We start from the raw sequence: 25,770 nt of genomic DNA, 5'->3' as shown, positions 1-25,770 counted from the left end.
GTTTGACCAGAAAAATAAATCAATTTAGTTTTATTTAATTATATATGGCTACAATTATTTCAATTCGCCCACAAATTAATACTGCTATCATTTTCAACATTTAGCAGGCAATATAAAAATGAATTTCCATTGAATTTGTGAGACCTTTAAGGCAAAAATCACCATTGCTGTCCTGTTGAATTGATAATTAATTTTTAATGATTTACAACGTGACAACTGCTTGTTTAACGATAATTCAATATTATAGCAGATCAACTATCAAAACTGAAACATTTTCCGCTGCGCTCTCTTCAACAATTCACAAACCGAATGTGTTCGTTCAGCTGATCCCACTTGGGAGTGGAGTTCATAAAAAGGGCATAAATTATGTAAATTGATTAAAAAATCGAGCATACCTCGGCAATAAAATGATTATAAGGCTGAATGAATAAACAATAGCCACTTGCAAAACTTGCAACAACTGCAGGACAGCACTTATAGAAGTAACAATTTACAACTGCCGGAGTGGCAATTGAAACTAAGACCGTGGTGGAATGTATTTTATTTGATTTGGCTGGTTCTCTTTTTTCAGTTGGTTGTTATTGTTGTGCGTTTAATGAATTTTATTGATTGCAAATACAAAATAAGAAGAGCATCACGTAAATGGAAACCATTTACAGCTTAAAAATATTTAATTACCAACCGCCCACCGCCGAATGGGCAGCGGATTTTCGATGGGTTGTTGTGGGGTTCGAAATGTTTCAGGTCTTGCCACCAAATTGCAATTAATCTTCTTTTAACAGCAAACTTTTGATCCGCTTTATTTGCATTTCGCTGCGGCCCCACAACAACAACAAGTAAGTTGGTCCCACGGAGGGAAAATAACGAAAATGCTTGTCATAAAAAATTATCAAGGGTTAAAAATTATGTTACGCGTTTCATTTTGGTCGCTGTGAAATGATTTATGCAAAATCTGTGCCTCCCCCCGAAAAATGAATATAAATTGTGCAATTTCATGTTCTTTTTTTTTATACGCGCCCCACCTCTTCAATTTAGCTCAACTTTTTCACTGTGTCCGGCAAATTAATTTAAAAGCACCAACAATAAGTAAAATAACAAACTGCGAAAGGGTCGACGTGGCTCCTTCCTGGCCATTATTTATAATCTCACATTGAAAAGGAGTTCTCTAATCGATTTTTTTGTTCTCTTGCAACTCTGCATTAGCCGATGATAATTTTCTGATAGCCCAGGTAGCCGGGATAGTAGCCACTGCCATAACCATAATAGCCAGGCGATGGTGAGCCATAGTAGTTGTACGGATAGCCTGGATACGCCCAAGAATAGCCACTGGCCCAGTTGAGGAAGGGCAATCCGCCGATGCTGCCGCTAAAGAAGATGCCACGCCTTCGACGAACCGGATGCAGATTTCGCTGCGAATCAGATTCCGATTCACCCGGCACCGCAGCGCCGCCAATTTCCTGCTCCAATGACAGCAAATCCGTTTTTACATCGCCAACTGGTGCCACATCCTTGTCAACAGCCGACGCGCCACTCAAGTGCGTGCCCAGAAGCAAAATCATCGCCAGAGGCAGCAACAGCAATCGCAAACGCAATCGCAATGGCATTGGCATATTTAAATATTTAATTTAACGATGAAAATATGATATTTATATTTAATTCAATCGACAAACCACGTCAATGATTTCCACACAACTGCCAGTCAAAGAGCCGCCGATGTTTCCTATTTATATGTAGAGTGAGTACTACGATTGAATTTAATGCCAACACCATTGGCGTTTGTTTTAAATTTAAAGCTCGCTAATTGAAGGCAATGCTAATGCCTTCATTCAGAACGCTCACAAATAAAATTGGTGGCCAATAAAAAACAGTACAAGAGCTGAAGACAAAAAAAAAGGTTCTAACAAATGTGACGTATTAGTGGAGGCAATCAATGTGGTATTGAAACATAGGAACTCAAAACAGCACAAGCAATGAAGATTGGATACCCTATTTTTATTTATTTTATATAATGCAAAAATGATTATTCCAAATTGCTCATTGTTTAGAGATACTGTTAATAAATGCAGGCGCTTTTTTCTATAGCTTTGTTATCCCAACTTTAAATGAAAAATACAGCACTTTTTTTTAATACGATATTTGTTCGTTTTAAAGTTTCTTAATTGGTGGCAATTAAAATTTGTTTATAAAAAATTTAGGAACAGTCAAAAAACAATTGCAAAAAGTCATATGAAATAAAGCCGGGAAAATTGTAAAACTCAATCAATACGAACACGATACTTTCGTGTTGCTGTGAATGGCAAAATTTTTAAACGAATTTTTAGGATTATGTAACCTATTTAACCTACTCGAACCGAGAAAAATCGTTTAATCTGGCTTTGTGGCTTGACCAGGGTACTCACAACACCCTCTCGAAGCTTATACCTAAAATCGCTTTATGAACCGAATTATGAAGGCTTGAGAGCGTTTGTCTGAATACCCTGATACTACTGTCATTTCCACCCAACAACCAACACCAAACACCCAATACCCTATACCCTATACCACTCATTTGCGGACCGACAAAAGTGCCAGACCTTGTGTCCCTTTTCACACATTACGCATACGCCACGTTGTTGCGTTCTTTCATTGCGTTGCGTTCGGTTCGCTTTGCTAGCTCGTTGGCTGCCAATTGACACATTTCATGTTCAGATATGCGTAAATAACAATTATTGTAATTTTTCAAAGCGCTCGTTGCGAGACAAAGCGCAGACTTGTCACAATTCAGCGATAATACATAAAAGCGTAACCTTAACCGACAGCGTGTAAACCTTGAACTTGAGTGACATGGGCAAAAGGGCGCCAAATATTTTTTTTCCCTCATTCTTTCCTTTTTTTTTTTACCCTCTTTTGTGTACATTTTCCTGGCTGACGGAGTACTCCTCACCCCTATACTATATAAATATGTGCCGATTTGCCCATGTCGGCGTGTACAGACAATACATATGTGTTTGCCAATGTGTCAACATTTTAGATTGCCTTGCATGATTTGCAAGAAAAATGAAGACAATAGTTGAGTTTTACACTCTCCACTCAACAAATTCAGCAGAAACAACAGCAACACGAGGGCCAAGCACCGCTGTCAGCATGTCACGCGATTTGTTGCCTCTGAACGAGTATGAAATGAATATATTTGTTATAAAGTAAAGTCATGGCCCGCTGTTTGTGGGTGTCACCGAGTACTTTTTATCCCCGATTAACAAGTGCAATGCGCGCTGAGTGGACTAGAACGATGGTAAAAGGGTTAAGCGAATAAGTGGTACCTAGTAACTAGTAAGCTGTTTTTAAGCTAGATATTACAGATTTCAAGATACTCTTCATCGCTTGCAATGATAAATAAGAATCTGCTATTTAATATTTCTAAATTTAATTTTAAAAACATTAAAATTATATTAATATAATTAAATGTATTGGAATTTTTTTTTTAATTAAGCAACAATATTTATAAAATAAGAATATATATATAATAAGAATATATTTATAAAATTAGAATATAGAACATTTTGCCAGTCTAATAAATGTGCAAACCATCTGAAATGTATCTTGCAGTTTACTGTAATTAATTTTAAATTGAAATACTTCTCATTTCGATATTCTAGCCAATATCCCCCATTTCAAAAACTAACCTCAAAAAAATCCCCTGCAATGAGAAATCAGAATTGGGTTAGTTCCGTCTCCGTCGTATTTTAATTCTATTTGCACATTCGGGCGAAACTTGCAAATACAAAGGCGAACTATAAACAATGGCAGCGGAACGAGAACAAGAAATTGCGTTGCCCAGATAACTTCAACAACTTTTCGCGATTTCCGCGACTTGCGACTTTTGTATTGTGTGCATTTGTCTGCGTGCGTATCTATGTTCGATGGGTGTTTCACTCTCTGTCTCTCTTTCTTTCCCTCCTGCTATCTCTATCTACTTCTGTGGCTGAGTGCGTGTGTATGGGTGTGTCAACAAATGACTCGAATGAAATTTATAAGCAAAGTTAGCTGAACGCAGTGGCAAAAGTTGATAAGGGTTCGCTCGGTGGCAAGTGAAGTTTTTCCCCCAAAAAAGCCAGAGAGCCAGCTCATCCGCAGATACCAAGTAATGGTAACTGGGGCATAGTCGAGGATGAGGCATAGTTGCGGTACCCATTTTCCGCCCGGAGTTCAACAGGAGGCCAATAACAAGGCCAATGTATTAATTTACGCAAGTCAAATTCAAACTTTCAGTCGAGTTAATTAAATGCCCAGCCAGTGCAGGAGAGCTTAACTCAAATAGAAACTAATGATAAAAGGCATTGGTCAAGAAGCGAGATTCTTGGAAGACCATGCGGATTCCAAGAGATTCCGGCGACTGGCGGCCAATGGAGCTGGCCAGGCCAGGAAATGGTCAAGCAACCATCTTGTGAATAATAAGCTAGAATCCTTGAATACGCTCTCAAAAGGAAAACCCATTGCCAGTGACGTGCCATGCCTCAAGTTGCCCGGAAGAAGTGCAAATGTGAGCCAGTTAAACCCTTAAGCAATGAACCCATTGTGTTCATTGAATTCTGCGAAATTGTGAGTTTTATCTGTATATGTGTGTGTGTGTACAATTGAAAGGATTAAAGCTTAGGTATTTCTGTGCAGGGGAAGTTCACAGCAGCGTGAAATCCCTTCCCCCACCAACATATAGCACAATTTAAAAAACTTGAAAAATTAACAAAACTGGTTGTTTAACATTTTCACGCACGTTTATCTAAGCCCAGGTATTAAATTACCTTTTCAATTAAAATTATACAAGTTCTTTAATTAAGCAGACCTTACGCAAACACTGTAAGTTATTTTCCGGTATTTAAAGATTATGAAAAGTGCATCTACCATTTTCCGTTCGCCACATAACCATATATAAATCATCTCAATTAAAACAGTTGAACTGCAATTAATCCTTAACCACCCGCATTCCTTTTCATTTTTCACACTTTTCCGGATCGCCGATAAGTCGTCGCTAGATGTCAGCGCGAGAAAAAGTGAGATTTTAAAAGGAAAAACTACCGTGGAATGCAACACAATACAGATTTAATTAATAATTATAATCATATTTGCAGTCGCCGCCTTGCAACCAATACTTTTGTGGACACATGCGCACAAAATTCAATTAACTCTTTCATTAGTGCTCCCAATTCCAATCGCTGTATGCAACTCATGCGCTTTATTAAATTCGTATTTGTTTCCAGGACTTCTGTCGCGACTTCTACAAAGGGAACAAAAAAGAAGGTAAAAGGACTCAGGACTCGGACAAACGGGCATTCGCTATCAAAAAAAAAAAAAAAAAAAAAGTTGGTTTTGACATTTGCTCGACCGTATTATGGAACCTAATGAGAAAGTTTTGTATTAATATTGGTAAACGAACTAAGGGCCGTGTCAATTAGCCTATTCCTTTTTCCCACAGCTCAGCAATTTTTTATTTAATTAGCGTTGATTTACGGTTTGCTAGGTCATAAAACTCGGCTAAGGGCAAAGCCATTGTGAAAGCGTAAACATGAATATGTTGATGTGTAAACGACTGTGCAGAGAAAACAATCTGAAAAGTAAAAAATGTAAAAAAAAAGAAAAGTAGTAAATAAATAACATATTTAACAAAAATGTAATGATTTGAATACCGAAATCTGTATCTGTAGGAAAAGTAACATGTTTGATATAATTTTGCATGTTAAAAAAACTAACTATACTTGTTAGTTATTTTAAAATATTATTTTCTAGCCTTTGCAATTAGCTGTACTATTTCTATTGAATATTTTTTTACACCCCTTTTTTTCAGTGCACCTATCTTTGATCTAAAATGCTCACATTGAGGCGCATTTTGCTTAATCATCATTTGGCGACTCCACCTCCGCTAATCTTTTTTATACGGCCGCGGTAATGGCAGGTTGTGAGACAAAAAATAACTTTTTCAATTTGATATAGCTTAATTGCTATGGTTGTTGCTCCAGTGTTGTTGTTGCTGTTTTTGTTTTGGCTGTTGTTGCTATTATTATTATGACAGGGCACTTTGCGATGTCATTGTCGCTGTCTCGCAGCCAGAGTGTCGGCTAATGTGTCGCCCGATATTGGGGGCTTCCCCCAAAAAGGTTACACATATTTTCTTTTTTTTTGCTTTTCTGTATGCCTTTTATGACATCGTAGCTGGCCAATAAATAAAGCATGACGCCCAGCAGCAGACGTCGCTCCACGTTCCAAGGACTCCAAGGATGCCCGTTCGGGCTTTCCTTCCCCCTTTTCTTACCGCAATGTTGGGCCCAAACAAATGCCAAAGTAATCAGCTGGTTAGCTGACTGCTGCCTGCCCCCTTGCAAGAAGTCAAAAAGCAGTTTGGCAGAGTGTGTGGCAGCTTTAAATTCGTGCAGTCAGCACACAAAGAACACCGCAGACCCTCAACCTTCGTGTCGTCTCCCTTTCGATCCCCTCGCAGCCCCTTGGATCCCCTTGGATCCCCTTGGATACCCCTTGGATAGCCCCCCTTCAGTCACACTCGACACAACTTAACTCTTGAACACATGCCGCCAGCAGGCACATGGAGGAAAAACTTTTGTGACGAGGACGCCCAGGACGAGGACAGCCAACAATGAAGACGACGACCAAAACTTGCATTCGAATCACACACACACTCACGTGCACGGCCAGAAAATGCCAGACTTTACCACAAAATCACGATAAGAAAGTTCGAAAAGTCACCTATTGGTGAATCTATAAATTTGAAGCAATGAAATGCATTAAGAGATTGGAGAAAAGTTAATAAATAAGGAATAGAATTGTTGTTGAGTTCAAATTAAAAGTTTGGCTAAAATGCATGAAAGATATTGTATTTCTTTTAAATTGTACTCTATGTAGATCTAAAGAAACAAAAAGGTTGCATTTAATAAAAATCGATATAAATTGGTATATATAATTTTAATTATATCAATTACTAAACTTTTGATTTCTCTGCATATATAATATCATAACGCGCAGTTTTTAACCTCCATATTTTCCTCAGTGTTCTAATACACCAAAGCATTCATATAGATACGGTCCCTGGAGTCAAGGGATCGCACAATGGTCAATAAGTGGAGCAGTTTCAATGAAAATTGGGTCACCAACCAGCATTGAAATTGGCATTTCAAAAAGCTGCATGTAATTGATATTTGAATTGGAATCGATAACGTTTTGAGTGTATACCATCGAGTAGGTACAACTAGCAAACAAAGGCAATAGCGATAAATAAAAGACATCGCCCTAATTGAATATTTTACATACGAATTCCCAATGAGCAGCTTAAGATACTAAAATTCACTAACTAAGCAGCCCACTGTGCAATGGATGATTGTGATGCTGGGTAATTAGCCGTATTGAATTTTTGGCATAGAAATATATAAAGAATACCAAAACTTTGTTTTGTGCGCTCTGTGGCTGCCAGAGAATTTCACAACTTGTCAAATTTTACGTTGCTTACCCCGCACACACACACGTACAAACTACTTTTGGTGTTTTCCTTGGGTTCTCACAAGTCGGACGGAATGCTTTCCCAAGTGTCCAACTGTCCGCTGGTCCTTGTGTCCGTAATTCTGACCGTTTGTCCGTAACTGTGTCCGTTTGTCTGTCCATTTCTGTTGCTTTTGGTGGTGGTCCTGCCTCTTTGGTCAGTAGTTTACTGTCGGTGTCCAGCCCCCTCGATACATTTGTGCTACGTGACTGGTTACAATGCGTTTGGGGGGGATGGGGAAAAACTACGGTTAAGGACTAGGGATTCGAATGACCCTACCCGCAAAACAACCTATACAATTTGTTGGTTCGAAATTGATTTGGCTTAATTCGTGCACATTTTAAATTTGCCAAACGGACTCTCTCACCCCTGGCAAACGAATATTGTGTTCATGCGAAAAATGCTGAATTTAACACTTTTCGACTACAGAATAACTTTTTTTCAACTTTGTTGTTCTCTAATGGCTTTGTTAGTGGAGGGAAAGTTTTTAATTTAATTTGTATGCCGTTCGCAACTCCTTAATCATAGTGGTTAAAAGTTAAGAAACCCATTCGCCCACGCTTTTAATGGGGTGTAATGGCATTGCAATCAGATTAGACCAATACAATTAGCAGAAATGTATGTCTTGGTTTTAACGTAACAAACATCAATTTTTAAAGGCTTATAAATTTCTGTACCTCTATTTTTCTATTTTTTAATAAAGAATATTTTAGTATTGGTTGGCTAGTTTCTTTTACAAAAAAGAACGTTTTGTATTAATATTAATATAATAATCATTGCAAAATGCAATACTTTCCTGTTTTAAGTTTGAAATTTAAGGGCATTTTGCTTTAATAGCACTAGCGCCAATCTTATTACAGTTAAAAATAAATTTTATTCCAAATGAAGTTTAACCCTTTCCATAAATTCACAGGAATACAATATACCCCATCCTTGGGTATAACCATATAACCTCAGATGCATAATGCACACATAGAAAGACCCCCAATTTTAAGTCATGATGAGGCTGAGAAAAATAGTGGAAAATGCTGGCGACAGTGTTGTCAAAAAAAGCTGGGTTAATGGGAATCCATCAGATCAGATGAATACATATCTTTTGTATTATTTCATTTTTTATTAACTAGTCATTAGTTTAAATTTTACAAAACAACCCTGTGGTTTTGAAATATCGACGTATGTTTAAAAAAAAATGCCTCCTATTGTGCGTTATTTAATTAAAAGTAAGTCACATCTGACGGGAAAAAAGCGAACTTGTCAACAGTGGCTGGCGGTTTCCCTGGGGTGCATTTAGGTCTAAAGCGGCGAGGTTATGGGGGCGTTGAAAGCACATAGTTGCTGGTAGCTAAAAAAAAAAAACAAAATGAAAACCTCAAACCCCAACCATACACAAATATTCAGAGTTTAGTTTGTTATTTGTATTAATGATGGTGAGGAAGCGAAAAAGCGCAAAACTAATACGAAACTTCGTTAATATGAAACGACAAAACTACTTAAAAACTTTCGCATGCCATAAGTCGATCCTGCGGAGGCAAAAAGCCCAAAAAAGCGAAACTAAATCCCAATCCCAAGCCCAAAACCCTGTAGACCCAAGCTATAGTCTGAGGTAAACCCGCGCAAATAGTAGCAGTAGTAGCAGCGGGAAAATCAGCAGGAAAATGTGAAATAGCAGCGGCAACGAAAACTAAAGTAAATACCTAACAACAAGCAAATCCCTTGATGAGTTATTAAATCATTTTAAGCCACTTACAACTAAAAACAAATTGAAATATCACGCAATACCTTTGAGAGTTGAGCGCGAGACCCACGCGACTACCCAAACCACTCAAAGCACCCAACCACCGCACCACCCAAACCACCCGCTGCGTTCAGTTGGTGGTGCTAATGTTGCTGTTTTTGCTTGTAGCAGGCCAAACGTAACAACTTAATAACGTACTAAGCCTCAAACACAAATATGAATACCAGGACCAAGCTGACTTCGCTACCACGCCCCCCCACCGCCCCCTCAATCCGTATAGCACGGTCGCATTTTTCGGCTGCTCACCTCAACTACCACTTACAAAATGGGGACGCACACACATACACGCACAGAGAGAAAAATATATGAATTATATAATTTTATTTCGTTCAACAACTAAGTGATAAAAAAATTAGGTTATTCTTGACTGTCTGGAATTTATGCTCATCAAAGAAATCAGCTTGTAAAAAAATGTATACATTCCTTCCAAAAGTATCTAAGTATTAAGTGAGAAGTCCTATTGCAAGTAGAATTATTAAGATAGAGATTTAATTTTTTAACAAGTCCGCAGCTTTCATTTTATTTAACAACAATTCAACCATTATTTCTCGCCATGCATACGCACCACATACTGAACTGAAAGTGCTTTCTGGTTGCCTGCGTAGATGCGCCGGTTTCTGATTCTCATTCAGCCCTTTTTCTGCCCCTGAGCCGCCCCAAAAACGCTAATAACTTTTAAGCTGAGCCCAAACTTTTTCTGCCAACATCCGCCCAGTCACCTCAACGCACCAACCCATTCCCCACCCCCCACACATTTCCTGACCCTCTTGAGCGGTTCTCTCGTGCCTGACGATGCGACTTCCGCTATTACCCCCCCCCCCCCCCTCTTGAGTTTAGCTGCTTAGTACAGTGGTCTAAATTATGGCCTATTAAATTCTAATGAACTTGAGCTTGTTCATACACGGCAGCTAAATTAATATCTGGACACTTTAGTTTTATAGAAACTGGCTGCTTACAAAATAATGCACTTTTTACACGACGGGGACAACTAAGCGTATACTTGATTTTTTGAAGTATTGAGTATATCTTATTGAGTTATTTTGTGTTTCTTTCCAGTTCTTCTAAACGGTTAATGATTTAAAGTGGCCAAAACCACGGTGCGATGTTGCTAGTTTTGGCCAGAGAAAAATCGCTGCCTATTCACGGCAAGGCGGCTTGTTGAAAACTTGCTCAATAGTTTGGTGCGACGTGCACACACACACACCCACACACTCGCACTGAAACGCACATACTCTGGTATTTGCCAAGCGGAGCCTACTTACATATGTATACACACACTCACTCCTGCACACTCACCTACTGTGCGGCAGAAAACTCGACTCACAGCCCGAAAGTCAGACGCATTGGCAAAAGCGGCTGAGGAAAAGCGACGTGTTTGCAGCGCAAGCAAAACTTTTCATTTAACTTTTTTTCTGCGGTGGGAGGCGGTGTAGATGGAGGCTTTTCCGTCGATCCCGCGCGCCCCATGCAACTACCAGCATTAATATTGTTTTGTGTGCGAAAAATCAGCCAAAATTACGACACTTGAGTGTGTTAAAAGTTGCGCGCGCTGCTCGCAACTCACAGCTAGTAGCTCCATCTCTTTCGCATCGTATCATACCCCATCCTCCTCGCCACCCACCCGCAAATCGAAAAGTAAAGGAAAAGTAAGGATGGCCAAAAAGAAAAAGTGAAAAGTAGGAGGAAAAGTTTGCCAACGGAGTCGCAGCAAGAGCACGCAAAACAGCAAAAGACAGCAGAAAACTTGGCCAAAACCGGCTGGCGACGGTGTCGAAAGGAGCGCAGCTAGCCTTGTCTATCACAGATAGCATCCTGACAAGGCTGCTGGAAGGACACTGGAGGATTCACTGGGGGAAACACTGCAACTGAAATCAATAAATTCGATATTTAAAAGAAGCAAAGGATTCAAAGTCCCCATTTGATTAGGATCAATATATCAGCATATATCTTTCACTTATTTCAGTTGACTTCAAGATAAAAGATTGTCATATTTACTTTAAAAGCACTGTTTTATGTTACCAACTCTTTCATTTTAATAGTTTTGTATCCACTAATCTTTGAGAACTATCCTTTGTTGCAGTGTAGGTAAAGCAGAATCCTGCGCTGGAGCATAAGCAGCTGAAAGTAGGTGGCCTAAGCTGGAAAGGAGCGGGCTGGGAGCAGCAGACATCTTTGATGGCTCGCCCTGAGCTCGCTGGCTGATGGTAGTTTGCTTTCCCCACTTTTGCCAGTTTACACGCACCGCTGGGATTTCACAATGGCAAAGAGGCGAAAAAGTTACTATGATCCATTAACGTTAATTGTTTGGCGGCGGTGGTGGTGTCGATGGCGAGGCGAAGCGAAGTCGGCACAGTGAGACAACTTGCTTGGGATTTGCTCGACACGGCAGCAACTACAAACTTAACAATGGAGCTGGAGGAGCTGAGGCCAGGAGCTGTGGCTCCAGAAGCCACTACCACACACACTACCCAACAGCCAAGGCTCGTCGAGGTGTGTATTACAATGACAGGGCAGGAAAGTTTTTCGGCTCATTCCGTTCCAACCCCCTTCCAGCCACGATCCCCCAATGAAAAAGCCAGGCCAAGTCGAGGAAAGTCGAGGAAACAGACAAACGTGAAGACACGGAGAACCGGAGTTGACTAAATTCAATTAGAGGCATGCCAAATTGGCATGCGCACACCTGTCATTCAGCTTGATAATGATGCATCTGGTGCGGCCAACAAAAACTACGACAATCCTTTGGCAACTTTGTCCTTTGTCAGCGGCAAGTTAAGCCCATTTAAAAAGCTAAATTCAATCAATTTTGCACTCATAAGGGTTTGCATTTGATGGTAAAGTGTTGGCAATATTAAAGTCTTTATAAACAGCAATTACATTGTATTTTACCAAAGTAAGTTAGAAACCATTTTTCAGTATACTGTAAACTGATTTGAGGTAAATTATGTTTTTGAGAGACTTGAAAATCGGATAGGGAGAGTCTCTGCCCCAAAAGTTCTTCTAATTTTTAAGTAATTAAAATCCCACCTTTGCCACCCTGAGAACAAAAAAAAACACCCACACACTGCCAAACTAAATCAATTAAAGTTATTCAAGCAAAATAAAACTCCAACCAAACTCGCTGAGAAACTGGGAAACAAGACATGCAGAAACAGAAAAAAAAACCAAAAAGTATGGAGAAAAAAGTGTGGGGAGAACCGGGCGGCTTTTCACACTTGTTAATCACATTTTCGCGTCTTAAGCAAATAGTTGGCAAACTCTGGTGCCCCCGACTCGTTGTAATTAAGCGGCTTAGGCGTTTGAAAGCCTCTGCGGCACAAAAGCGCTGCCTGCTTTTAGGCTTTCGGGCGCCACAAAACCAAGGTCGCTGCGAGTCTTCCGAGGGCAGTTTATCGAATTAAAAAAAAGCAATGAGCAGGGAGACAAGGAGCCAGGGAGCTAGGGAGCCAAGAGGGCAGGATCACGGTGCCGAGGGCACAGTCCAGCTCACACTTCATTGTTCGCAACTTGATGCGGAGGGGAACAATATAACTGAAGTGGCTGCAGGGCGGCCTGACCCACAGGCTCTCCAGTGGGGAGTGTCCTTTCGACACTGATGAAAAAAAAAAAGATTTCGTATTTGGACAATACAGTATACGCATACCCTAGGTCCAAAGCAATTACGCAACTTCCGGTATCCAGTAAACAACTTGAATTTTTAAGGAACTCTTACAATACTTCGAACCAACTAACTAACTTTAACAATCGTAGTGGTTTTTACCATATTTATTAAGTTTTTTATATTTATGCTAATTGGCAAGGTCTACAGTTTATAAACATTTGAAGCACACTGCTGGAATTTATTCATTTCAAATATTTAAGTATTTATGTACATAATTCAAGTGTATGATGTATTTTATAAATTAAATATCAACACAACTCATTTTGTGTGAAGTGTTGAGATGAGTTCATATTTAATTAATTATTTAGTAACTCAACTGTTTAAAGTCATCACTTGCATTACAGCTCATGATATTTTTCTAAGCTTTAGAACTTCCTAATCCGTTTTATAAGACTGCATATTTTCTTTAAGTGTTTGTATACATAGTGGGCGCAAAATGGGCCATGTGCGGCTGGTGGTGTTGGTAGTGGTTGGACGCGGGCAAAGTTGGCATAATTATTTCATTAACACTTAACAAGTGGCCAAGCCGAGTCTGGCGGGATCCGGAATTGAGGTCCGGGTTCGGGACCGGTCGGAATTTTCTGTGAGGGACTGCGCGTTGCTGCCGTCCGCCGGCGGAGCGCAAAAACTTTCGCATTACGCATTTGTGTGCAATTTTCAAATTAACAATTGTTAATTTTGCTATTGTTGGCAGCCTCGCTTTTCTTTTATACTTTCCTTCTTTCCATCATGCGGGCGGGTAACAAAACAAAACGTAAAATGAACACAACAAGTTTAACAAAAAGAACACAAATTTTACAAATATATAAATTTGACCGCTTGCCTTTTAAATATTTTTTTTGCCTTGTGCACTGTCCTGTCGTCGGTTTCTTCGTTAATTTTTGTATTTTTTCTTCTCCTACCAACTTTTTATTGCGTGTTTAGCATAATTTTTTAATAATTACATTTTTGTGTGCTTGACCAAAAATAAAGAAAATAATGATGACATCGTGGTGGAAGAGGGGCGAATTCGAAATAAGTAAGAAAGCGAGGAATAGTAAGCAACAAACTGTGGGAAAAGGAAACGAAACGCGCTCGTTGCGTTGACTGTGGGCAAAAGTTTAGCAAAGTTTATTTGCATTACTGACAAACTGTTTAATTAGGGATTTTTTCTTAGATTTTTCAACAGCGAAACTTTGCGGCAGGATGTGCCTACATGCCCCATCTGTGCGCGGGTATTTGTATTTGCCTTCCCCAGTGTGTGTGTGTGTGTGCTTTCCATAGCCACAAATACAATTAAACAGGGTAGGCGGGAGTGCACACAACAAACCAAAATAAAATCATCCTTAATCTGGCCAAAGTGTGTTGAGGTTGTGGAATGGTTGCACAGAGTGCTTTTCCCCCATGATGGCTAATGTATCTGATATTCCTGTCGCTCCGCGCAATTAATGTTTATTAAAACACGCTTTCATTTAATGTGGATTTTCGCCAAAAAGTTCATTTATTTGTCGCATTATATACAAATTTCATAACATATAATCCATTCCGAACTAATTTGATCATCCCGCTAATGATTTAAGGGAAAGCTGAAATTGTTTATTATTTTTGCACAAAATAACGATTATGCAAGCCCAAAATAAGTGGAATTTGTACAAATACCACATTCCAAAAGTCATTATAATTGTCTTATGGTTGCAGCTCGAATACTCATACAGCAAACGCAATAAAATGTAATCTAGTTGTTGGTTAAAATACTTGAGTGACGCAGCAAACAAATCAATAGGTAAGCGTCTAAAATGTGCTGAAAAATAAATACAACTCAGATAATGGCAATATTCGTATTTTTTCAAGCGTAAACATATCAAAAGTGGACGAAGGGAGTTCAGCAAACCGAAGAAATAATACGCTGACGAGATTTATTCGGAAAAGGAATGGTAAACGTATTGAAAAACTATGAAATGGAACATAAAAGAACTCAGAGACGTTAAAAGATAATATTTATGAAGGTGGACATTATACTAAAATATAAGAATTAATGTATTAAATCAAGAATAAAATTTTCTGTGATCAGATTATAGTAGATAACACCTAATAATCACCTTAAATAATATAGTAATTAAAAAAAGTAAAATAAAAACTCGGAAAATATCTATAAAATGTATCTATCCATGTTCTTAATTATTGCAAACTGCTTGGTATATTGTTAATACCCTATTCAATTCCCATTGTTATTTCACACTGTTCGAAGTAGCCAAAGCTTCTGTGGGAATGTCAGCATTACGGAGTAACAGCAAAAGGGAGCCAAACCGCAGACGGACGGACAGATAGCCGGAAGGACGGACAAACGGACGGACAGGACAGGCATCCACATTTTGATAGCAACTGTCAGTCACTCAAGCAGTCCGTTAACCAGGCAGCCAAGCGTTAGGACCTGGTCTAGCCGAACTGAGCTGAGCTGGCCAACAGAATTTGTTCGCATCATTGTAATTGTTAATTACTGCGATATTTATTCTCGTATTTTATTTTTTATTTTTCTTTTTTTTTTTTGGCAGGAGATTCGCCTCCTTTTAATACGCACGCACGCAGAGGGCAATTTGGCCAGCTGCTGTTGCCAGCGGCTCGTGCATATTTATGCTTATGGCCACATCTTCTGGCCAGGCCACGAAACGAAAGGAGCGCTGATTTGGCCGCCACACGCAGCTAACAAGCGATGACCACCCATTCCACCCACAGACACGTCAACACCAAACAGCGTCGTCATGCCATTTGGCAGTGGGTGGAAAACGGTTGCTCAAGGAGGGGGGTGCACTGGAAAAAATAATTTATGTTTTAAATTTTTTAAGAATTCATCGAAAACAGGAGTTTTCAAAGTCAAATCTCTATTTCTAAAAGTGACCTGCTTAAATATGATTTTGATTTGGTATATATAATTTATTTGAAAAATTGTGTTAATTCCAATAAAAATTGATTTGGGGTAAGCGATTTCAGCTTTCTTAAATGCTAAAAATATTGAGCTCTATATATTTGTTATGACTTTGAATGGTACGCTTAACAAATGTATTCAAATTAAGCCATTAGTTAGCTTAACAATTTCTTTTTTTCTTTTAGTGAGCTAAAACTTTAATAATTGGTCTAGACATTCAATTTTGCACTAGACCAACCATATTGCCTGCCGCATTATGTCAGATTGGCCTGCCTGATAATAATTAAGATTTTTCATAGTGTGCAACAGCACCAGCTCAGCCAGAATGAGCCACGTCAAGTGAGTTCACAATTTTTGCGTGCCACCATTTTTCTTCCGACTCTGTCAGTCGCGGGTTTCGTCTCTGTACGAGTGCTGCACGGATTATCCTTGGCATGCAACGCCTTTATCCTGTTTTATTTGTGTTGTTCTGGGGGGCTCCTCTTCTTCCTTCTGTTTTTATTTTACTTCGTCTTGTTCTGTTTTTTTTTCATTTTTTTTTATTTTCATTTCACCCGCTGATTTCGCTACTTAATTTTTTTGCCCTTTTTTGTGGCTGTAGCTGTACTACGAGTGAGTAGCCGTCTGTCTCTAGGTCTGGTCGTCCATCTACCCTGTGTGTGTATCGTCTCGTTTCCATTTCTGGCTGGTCTGATTGGGCGTATTTTGTTATTTTCATGTTGAGCTGCTGCTCTTCTGCTGCGGCTCCTGTCTGTCAGTCAAGCCAAAAAGGAGCCAGAAGAAGTCCTGGCCGTGGTCCTGCCTGGCTTTGGTCCCTGGATGGCACCCGCTCGTTTGTTCATTCGCTTTTTTCCCACGTAATTAAAACTTGAAACGCATATGAATTAGAAAATAAAACGAACAAAAAAAAAGAAAATTAAGGATAAAGAAAGTAGAGAACGGAATAAAATACGAGTACGCGACCCGGAATGGAGCCATTTGATGGTACAGAATGACATCCTGTTTCCCGCAGCCTGACATCGTTAACATCGCTGATTAAGTTTTCTTGTCCTGTGCTCAGTCTGCATGTCACTCAACGTGATTTGAAATGAAATTTTTATAATTTCAGCTTCGCCCTTGGGCAAATCCACCCACTCCGATCAACCCTTTTTAGCCACAGTTCTTATATATTTTAATGTTTAACTTTATTAAGTCGACATTGACTGACGTTGAGCACAACATTTGTCTAGCGACCGTAGAAACCGTAGTTGGCTCCAAATCTGCGATCATGGAAGTAGTGCCCGTAAGGTTGCACAAAGTAGGGATTTCCATATGGAGCCCCATAAAAGGGATTACCAATTGAACCAACATTCCTTCCTCCATAAAATCCAGCGCCAATTCCAAAAGCTCCAATCTGACGACGTATCCGTTTTAAAGCTTCATCTGAACTTTTTACTTTATCGGGCTTGAAATGATGTGCATCCCTTTCATCCTGCGACTTATTGTTTTCAGCCACTTCAACTCCAACAATCAGAACTCCAAAAAGTATCACAATGCAACAACGAAGTGTACTCATCTTAATTCCATTTAATAATATAACATTTTTTAAGCGCAAGCAGCTCTATTTATGGGAATTATCTGCCTTAAGCAGAGTAAACAAGTACTTGTTTTTGGCAATTGCAGAAGCGACTTCTTTTGATTTATTTCAAAGCTCTGCCAGCTTGCAACTTATCATTAGAAATCTAGATTTGTCTTTTTAAAAAGAGTTATAAATTTAATATTTAAACTTGGCCGCAGATAAAGTGCTCTTGCTATTTCATGAATATTTCCAGAGATTTTCATATACCGCTTCCGTTTAACGCCCATAATATTTAATACAGCTGAGCACTTCTTGCCATGGATATATAAAAAAAAAGAGTACTTCCCCCATAAAAAACTGGTTCTGCACTTGGTAGGATAATGAGAGCAGCAGCTCGTGTTGATTTATTAGTAGCTAATCCTCGTCTGATCGTATCACATATATGCACATTAAATTAATAACACCTAGCCGTAGTAGGGGCCGCCGAAGAAGGGCGGTGGCTGTGGGTAGAATCTACCGAATCCACCGCCACCGAAACCGGGTCTCCGGAATCCACCGCCGCCTCGCCTTCCGCCAAATCCGCCGAATCCGCCGCGTCCTCTGCCGAATCCTCCACGGCCGAATCCAAATTGCCTGGCCAGGCGAACAGCCGGCATCTCCTGCTGCTCCTCCGCCTGATTTACATCCGCCAGAGTCAGTTGGTGTACATCCTCATCCGCCTGGGGGGCCGTCGTCCCCGACTGGGCCAGCAGGACCAGTAGGCCGGCACTTAGCACTAATAGATTCAGGTGGTAAATGCGCATCGTTCCGCGTCCGTTGTTTTGTTCACCCAATGTTCTAACTATAGTCGTGCTGATCCCCCGCCTGGTCTCTTTATATAGCTTTCGACCTGACCGCGATGACGTTGGAGTTCTAAACGAGTTCTGTGTGCCGACGACCTCCAGCAATTAAATTTCCTGAGCATAATCAAATGGCGAAGAAAACCCCCGACTCTCAAGAGCCCCCCAGCTGAAATTGTAAGCAACTGGGTGGAAAAAAGAAAGAAAATAAAAACATCATTTCTACGCAGCTCGAGCTGCAGGTTTGGGTTGGGTTTTACCCACTCATTTCCTCACCTCATTCGCTACCAATTATGTTCTATGAAAATGAGAATAACAAACTTGATAAGTCAATTTATAAGTTTCTGATTTCAAAATTATTGCTCAATTAGAAAGAGCAAAATAAGCTGGCTTTAATATTTTTTTAAATTTTAAAATAAAACGATGTTTAAGTGCATATGTGCATTGAATGTTTTAAAATAAAACTAAAATTAGCATTAATTGTGATAACTCTAATCAAGAGCATAATAATGATATGTATATACGTTCCTGTTCCATGAGTAACAGGTATAAATAACTAAGAATTTAAGATGAAATCATCACTTTACTACGTAAATTAATATTTCTAGAAAAAACACAGTATCTTGTTATGTTCTCTGTGGTACTCTGCTATTGTTTGAATTACTTAGAAATCTTACCTGCAAATTTAATTAGAACTAATCACAAATGTTCCGCAGAATTGGCAGAATTATACAATCTCGAATCAAAATGTGTCGTCATTTGGATGACGGGAGCAGAAAAGGTATGGCGTCTCAAATCCAATTACCAACACAAACACAGGTTGCACATATGGGTAATTTCATTTTCCGACATCTAATGCTCATTAAGAGATTTCTTAAGTGCGGGCCACATGTGAGTTGTTTACAATTCAGAAATGCCGCCCCGAGCGACATGCCTTCCCCTTCCTTTGCCAACCAAAAACGATACGTATTTATAAGCCATAAATAACGTGTAAACGAAAAAGCCGCCACAAACAACAAGTATACGCCCGGTGGGCCAACAAATCGGGCTCAGCATCTCTCTTGTGGCGACACCAGCAATAACAACATAAGCAACAGCAGCGGTAGTAACAACATCGCGGCCAAATTATAAGGCTATAAAAGGCAATAAAAACTTTGCGATATCAAATTACAACGCCCTCATAAAGTTATAAAAGTTTCAAGCGTATCCAAACGCACAGCACGTTTTTCACGTCACGCCCCCTTTCACAATTCTCCATCTTTTTCTGGGATCTCGATTTTCCCTTCTGGTCCAGGCCTAATATTTTCAATAACAAATCAATCAGCTGCGGCTGCTGCCGCGACGGTCAACAAGGATAATCAGTTCGAACGGCTTTTCCGGCCCTCGGCCCACTTTTCCCGCATTTTCCCATCGCTTGATGCCAGCTGCTTGGGCGTTGCCACCCCCCTCCCGGGTGGGCGGTCCATCGGAAAAGTGGGCGGTTGTGTATCCGAAGGTGCCGTAGATTTATTGAGACACGATTTCGATAAGAACGGCTCCGCCAAAATGGCCAAAAAGCAGAGAGAGTCGTAGTAAACAGGAAATCATCGAAATACCAATACTCTAAAAGCTGAAGTTGTGCTGTAACTGTAAAAGTTACATAAATACTATTTTTAAATTTTTTAAATATTTAACAATGACATCATAACTGAAAAATATCTCAGCTTTAAAATGACTCTTCAATTGTGTAACTAGCAGTTTATCCAACTAAATTTTTAGTTTATTTGCACTAAAATTCTTAATCTTAAGCTGTTAAATTCCTTAAACCCCAACTATGCAAAGTCATTAAAGCGCTGGGAAAAAAAGGGAAAAGTCCACTTTTAACAAAGTTCCCAAAGTATACCGTGAAAGTGTAGACTAACAAAGCCTTTTACAAGACTGCGTTCTAGTAACAAGAAATTTTTCACGAGCCAGAAAAAATGAAAAAAAAAATGATGGGGCAACGAGAAAAAAACGAAAACTTTTATCAATGTTGGCGTATGACCCTTGTATGAGTGGGTGGGCCTTTGGAATGGTTGGGTGGTTGGGTTGGTTGGTTGGCTTCACTTTGCGCAGAGGTCAAGGGATAACAAAAGGCGTAAATTTAAAGCCAAGTTAATTTTTTAACAATAAAAGAGGGCGCTTGTCAAAGGGGAAATTTTACAGCAAGCGTTTAATCTTAAACGACTTTCGCCATCCAACGCGATTGGCAAGTTAGATAGCAAACGACAGTGGCAGCAGCCGAAGCAAAGTTTCAATGGACTGCTTTGGTATAAGTAGGAAAAAGCAAACAAGCCGTGAACGAACGAATTAAATGCTGATTTACAGGCGAAGAAAAAAATTATCAAATTTATCTTCATTTTTATACGTATACTTGGTACTTGTACTTTAAATAGATCTGCCAGATTAAAAGACTGGAAGTTTGAAGCCTCCAAAGTTTAAATACTGTAGCATACTTTTGAGCAGCTTCTTAATTTAGCTTTGATGGCTTAAAATCATTCTGTTTCCCTTTACGTTTTTTCTAGTGCATTCACAAACAACATTTAAGCCTGAAGACCTATGCCAATCACTGAAAGCCATGCAAATGACAAGGAAATTAAGTGAATCAAAGACGAGGGGCAAATGTATTTCGAACTTAATTAGAGCGTGCTTGATTGCACTTTGATTTCAAAGTCTATTTCTAGCGGGTATTGCTAAGTCAGTCACAGATGATTGCTGCTTGGTTTCTAGCCTCGAAACCCGCCCGGTCCTCCGAAGCCGCCTCCCGGACCGCCAAAGCCGCCACCTGGACGTCCTCCAAAGCCACCGCCTCCGAAACCTCCTTGACCACCTCGACCTCCGAATCCGCCGCCAGGACCTCGGAAGCCGCCGCCTGGACGTCCTCCAAAACCGCCTCCCGGACCGCCGAAGCCGCCGCCTGGATTTCCTCCAAAGCCGCCGCCTGGACGTCCTCCAAAGCCACCGCCAAACTGGCGAGCTTGACGTTCTGCCACCGGAGCCTGGACACTTGCATCCACATCCAGAAGTTGCGCCGCCACAGGATCATATGTGGCTGCTGATGAGCCGGCGACTAGGAGAATGGTCGCCAGGGCAAGGCAAACAAATGTGCGCATTTTCGAGGAAACTTCTGCTACTAATCACAGGCAAAGTTTCGATAGATTCTACGAAGTCTCTGCTCTTCGGCCGGTCAGTTTATATGATTCGCAACTTATCGACTGGCAATGGGGGAGCGAATAAAAGTAGAAGTGATTCGACTGGGCGCGGAACATCAAAGTTGTGAGTCTTGCGCCAGAACTGAAATGAATACAACGAGCAGAGCGATTCGTATTAACTGTCTGGCTAAGCGCTATGAGCAACAACAATAAAGCTGCTCCATAATAATAACCAAATCCTATTAGGCAACAGAAACAGAGGCACACTTTTTGGCAAACACCCCACCGAATGTATAGACGACGGGGGAAAGTCTGAAGTGGCCAGCCGGTTCAGGATGGGCTTTCTCCGGACGACTATATTCAAAGGCGCAAACATTCAAGTTTCTTTGGCTCGCAGAACAAAACAGATCGATGGACAAGTGGCCAAGTCTAGATGGGAAGCACCATCTCAAGTGGGCCTCTCCATTCATCTTTCGTTTGTCCGATTTCGTAAGGCTTTTCATAGCGGGAAGTTTGGGGATTTTGTTATGTTTGTTTGTTTGACTTAATTAAAATCTAAGGGTAAACAGTCGACTCAACTGGTTGTTATTTAAATGTCATCAATGTTGTCGGTTTCGTTTTTGGCCAACCCACTGACTCATATCGGTTATTAGCTTGCTCAGTGGTTAGCACATTTTAAGATCTGGTTTGGTCATTGTTAATCTAGATAATAAGTATGGGAGATTCATTACCATTTACAAAACAAAGATTCTGTGCTATACCTAACAATACAAGTGTACTTTATGGTACAAGTGTGAGTGTTCTTATTAAAAACATAAAATTAAAACATAAAATTAATTTATAAAATTCTCAGAAATTATAATTACTCAGTATAAATAGAAAGCCAGTTTGTTGTTGATCTTTAAAACAAATTTCAGGCAGACGCGTTATCTTACATAAGGAACAATGGTGAAACAGGTTTTGTATCTAAAGCAGAGGAAACCATCAGCTTATTATATATATTTTATTATTTTTAATAACTTTATTGGCTGGAATATTTTTAAAGATGCTTACAGCACGTTAATTCACCTTACCAATTATATAATAAATGTAAACCAACAATTTGTATAACTTACTAAGGAAATAAAAACCGAGATACAAGTGCGGAGCAGAAAACTTTTAATTCAATTATGCACTCAAAGTGTCTGTTAAAATAAATCTGCTGCGGCTGAAACTTATATATTAAACTGATTTGCTGTCTGACCTGTCATCCGTCAATTGCCGACCATCAGTTGAGTTCAGCTCAGTTCAAGGGGGATAAGTTAGAATGAAGAAAATGACAAGACTGCCTACGTTTTTCACAACATTATAGCCATCCTTCTGCGACGAGGCAAAACTTTGTGTTTGATCTTTTAAAGAAGTAACAAACAAAATGCAAGCAAGAAAATATTAAAAACTTTTAAGGGACTCGCATTAAAAAAGATTCGCCTTGCTTAAACAGGTAAAAAAAAACATCTAGCACGTGATTTAATGCTTATTAGCTCATTTTAGTTTGTCAACTTTTTTCATATCAACTAATTTGAATGACATCGTTATCACCATCAAAAACTATTGAGCTTTCAAAACTAATATGACTTATTTATACCGTTTTAGATGTATTTTCAAGTTCTTATTCAAGGTCGTTTAATTTTCCTATCAAAAGCGTTAATAAGCTACAACAATTAAACAACCATGAACCTGGTCTACCTGAAATTTATGGAATTTTATGGCCAAAAACCTGAACACCTGGACAATGTAAATCAGTAATTGTACTAATCGTCTTCCGGTGAGTTTGCTGGCAGGTAGAATTTTGAGGGTTAAATGTTTGCCTGGCCTTTCTGAAAGTTTTCGGCTCCCTTTTTCCTACTTCCACTAATTATGACAGTCATAGTCAAAATACTTTTTCTCTGGTTTGTCGGTGGTCGAGTAAAAAGTGTATTTTTAATTTATGCCGCGTCTGAAATTTCCTTTTTTATCTCTCATTGAGTTTTTCTCGTTGCAGTCAATCTCTCTCTTGGTGGAAATTTATGCGGAAGTTTATGCCATCAAGTGAATTTTGTAAGCGGAGTGGAGGTCGGCAAAATGTGCATCATTTTGACGTTGACATCGTTAATTGACCCAGTTTCCTGGACTGGACTAAAAGCGTTTAAATTTGAATAAGCTAATTTTGGCAGCGAAATGGAGCTGGCGATGGAGAATGCTTCGCGTTTTGCATAAATGAATGAAAATGCCGCAGCTACACACACAGCTAAGGATTAGACAGCGGATTTAACCGAAATAACACATGCGCCGAAAACCGCAATAAACCAATTGAGAGCTATTCAAGCCGCCTATAGAGCCATCGAGCATTGTTAATGGCCGGCCCGCGCTCATAAAACAAACAGCAGCAAACAGGCCAACAACCAAACAGGCCGGCAAACTGGCAAACTCGCAAACTGGCCAAACTCGGCAAACAACAAGAGCAACAGCTAACAGCAATTCACACTTACGCACCCCGAAGTGGAAGGCGTCTGCTGAAAGTCTGGGAATGGGAATGGGAATGGTATGGAGTGGGTATGGGAATGGGAGTTGGAGTGGGAGTGGGTCTGGGCCTGGTCAATAGCATAACTAACCTTCAAATGAAATTAGCACATTTACACAGCTTACCTGACCGCAGAAGCAGTGCGGCCAACTTGGCTATTAAGGCGCCAAAGTTTCAAGCCTAATTGTGTGCAAAAGTATGCAACAAATTTGTATTAGTTCCGAAAAGTAATGGATAATTACTGTTATGTGCATACTTTTGAACACTTTCGAACTTAACTTCTACTTAAAAAGAATACAATTAAAAAAAATATCTCATAAATAAATGAAAAAGTAGCCACGAATTTTAGGTGTTTAAATAGATATAAGCTAAAAAAGCATAGAACGCTTTTAAACAGCTTTAAGTGTAATTTTAAGATCCTTGTCGTTTAAAATAAGTTTAAGTCTTATTTTAAGTATTTTATTAAGACTTCACTTATTACCAACACTCACTACATAAATGCCAAATTTTTTATAAATTTTAAATTTTATTTACCCACTTACTGTAATCCGAAATGGCCAACACTGGCCAGAAATTGGTGCCGCCGCAAAGTGAAATGTTTTGCTCTTTAAACTGGCTGCCATTCGATTTCATGAGCGCCACTTAGCGTGCCACCAAAAAATTCCCGGTCGCAAGCATATGAATTGGCTTTTTGTTCCCTTTTGCCGCTGTGGCAATGGAGGCTGGGGCATCGTACTCGCATATTTTAATAGTTTGTTTTATGGCACTTACATTAGCATCTAATTTCTGCTAACAAGCGGCCGCAAAAAGGCAAACAAACGAACAAACAGGGCGAAACAAAAGTTTCCATTTTATGCCCAAAGTTCTAGGCTATAAAGACACCGGTCGCGAGTTGGCCAGGTCACAGTTAGCAAACGGAGTGCGCGGAGCAATCATAAAGCCACTGATAAAGTCAAGCGACCAGTAAAGCAGTTCAAGGAGCCATAAGGATAATGCGTAGCTGGTTTTTATTTGGATTATATGCGCTGCTAATCGCCGCAACAGTTGGCCAACCGCTGCAGCAAAATGAGTCCGGAAAAAACGAGGATAGCGAAAGGAGCGAGCGAGTGAGTCGCCAAATTCCCTATTTGGGTGGATACGGAGGATATGGCAGTGGCTACGGAGGATATGGAGGTGGCTACGGAGGCTATGGAGGATACGGCGGCTATGGAGGCTATGGAGGACTCGGCGGATATGGGGGATACGGGGGCTATGGAAGCTACGGCGGCATACGCTCCTCACTTTATCCCTACGGCAATCTGTATGGCGCCAGCGGCTTGGGACTGGCGGGCGGATATTATGGTCGTCCTTATGGTTATGGCGGTGGCTATAATATTGGATATCCGGCCATTGGCGGCTTCGGTGCCACCGGCGGCGGCATCTTTGGTGTTAGTCCATTCTAACCATTCGCTTAAGTGGATATACGAAATAATAAAACCAAAACGAAAAACTAAAATTCTTGGTGAAACTTATACAAATATGCAGGGGAGGTCGAGGTCTGTGGCTAAATAAGCTGGGATTACCTAATGATCCCTCAACTGGCCATTTGACATGGTAATGTGATTGTGGTCGATTGGGGAAAAATGCAAAAAATACAACATTTGCTTTACAGATTGACCTATTTAAGAGATTGCTGCCGAAGTTAAGGGGTAATATTTATAAATTTTTAGAATATTTCAGGTAGAAACAATTCCAGGGATTACTCAATACTTCAGACTTCACTTCACAACACTAGCGAAAACAGAAAGATT

The 25,770-nt window shown here is 39.9% G+C and overlaps 5 protein-coding genes across 5 annotated transcripts; 1 reads left to right on the top strand and 4 right to left on the bottom strand.

Moving 5' to 3' along the window:
• Nucleotides 1-1,110: 1,110 nt before the first annotated feature.
• On the bottom strand, nt 1,111-1,684 carry LOC6606512. Its single transcript, XM_002031277.2, has one exon. The coding sequence runs from the start codon at nt 1,608-1,610 to the stop codon at nt 1,200-1,202; it is 411 nt and encodes a 136-aa protein (XP_002031313.1). The 5' UTR covers nt 1,611-1,684; the 3' UTR covers nt 1,111-1,199.
• Nucleotides 1,685-17,029: 15,345 nt separating this feature from the next.
• Nucleotides 17,030-17,432, bottom strand: LOC116801754. The gene has a single exon (XM_032723049.1). The coding sequence runs from the start codon at nt 17,427-17,429 to the stop codon at nt 17,100-17,102; it is 330 nt and encodes a 109-aa protein (XP_032578940.1). The 5' UTR covers nt 17,430-17,432; the 3' UTR covers nt 17,030-17,099.
• A 369-nt stretch (nt 17,433-17,801) lies between these two features.
• LOC6606511 (neuropeptide-like protein 32) lies at nt 17,802-18,303 on the bottom strand. Its single transcript, XM_002031276.2, has one exon. The coding sequence runs from the start codon at nt 18,233-18,235 to the stop codon at nt 17,897-17,899; it is 339 nt and encodes a 112-aa protein (XP_002031312.1). The 5' UTR covers nt 18,236-18,303; the 3' UTR covers nt 17,802-17,896.
• A 2,582-nt stretch (nt 18,304-20,885) lies between these two features.
• LOC6606510 (glycine-rich cell wall structural protein) lies at nt 20,886-21,575 on the bottom strand. Its single transcript, XM_002031275.2, has one exon. It carries the CDS (start codon nt 21,400-21,402, stop codon nt 21,016-21,018), a length of 387 nt encoding a protein of 128 aa, XP_002031311.1. The 5' UTR covers nt 21,403-21,575; the 3' UTR covers nt 20,886-21,015.
• A 3,317-nt stretch (nt 21,576-24,892) lies between these two features.
• LOC6606509 (shematrin-like protein 2) lies at nt 24,893-25,475 on the top strand. Its single transcript, XM_002031274.2, has one exon. The coding sequence runs from the start codon at nt 24,973-24,975 to the stop codon at nt 25,420-25,422; it is 450 nt and encodes a 149-aa protein (XP_002031310.1). The 5' UTR covers nt 24,893-24,972; the 3' UTR covers nt 25,423-25,475.
• The last annotated feature ends 295 nt before the right edge of the window (nt 25,476-25,770 follow it).

The sequence above is a fragment of the Drosophila sechellia genome, chromosome 3R, assembly GCF_004382195.2.
Source record: "Drosophila sechellia strain sech25 chromosome 3R, ASM438219v1, whole genome shotgun sequence".
NCBI classification, from domain to species: domain Eukaryota; kingdom Metazoa; phylum Arthropoda; class Insecta; order Diptera; family Drosophilidae; genus Drosophila; species Drosophila sechellia.
This window is presented reverse-complemented; position numbering and strand designations above follow the sequence as displayed.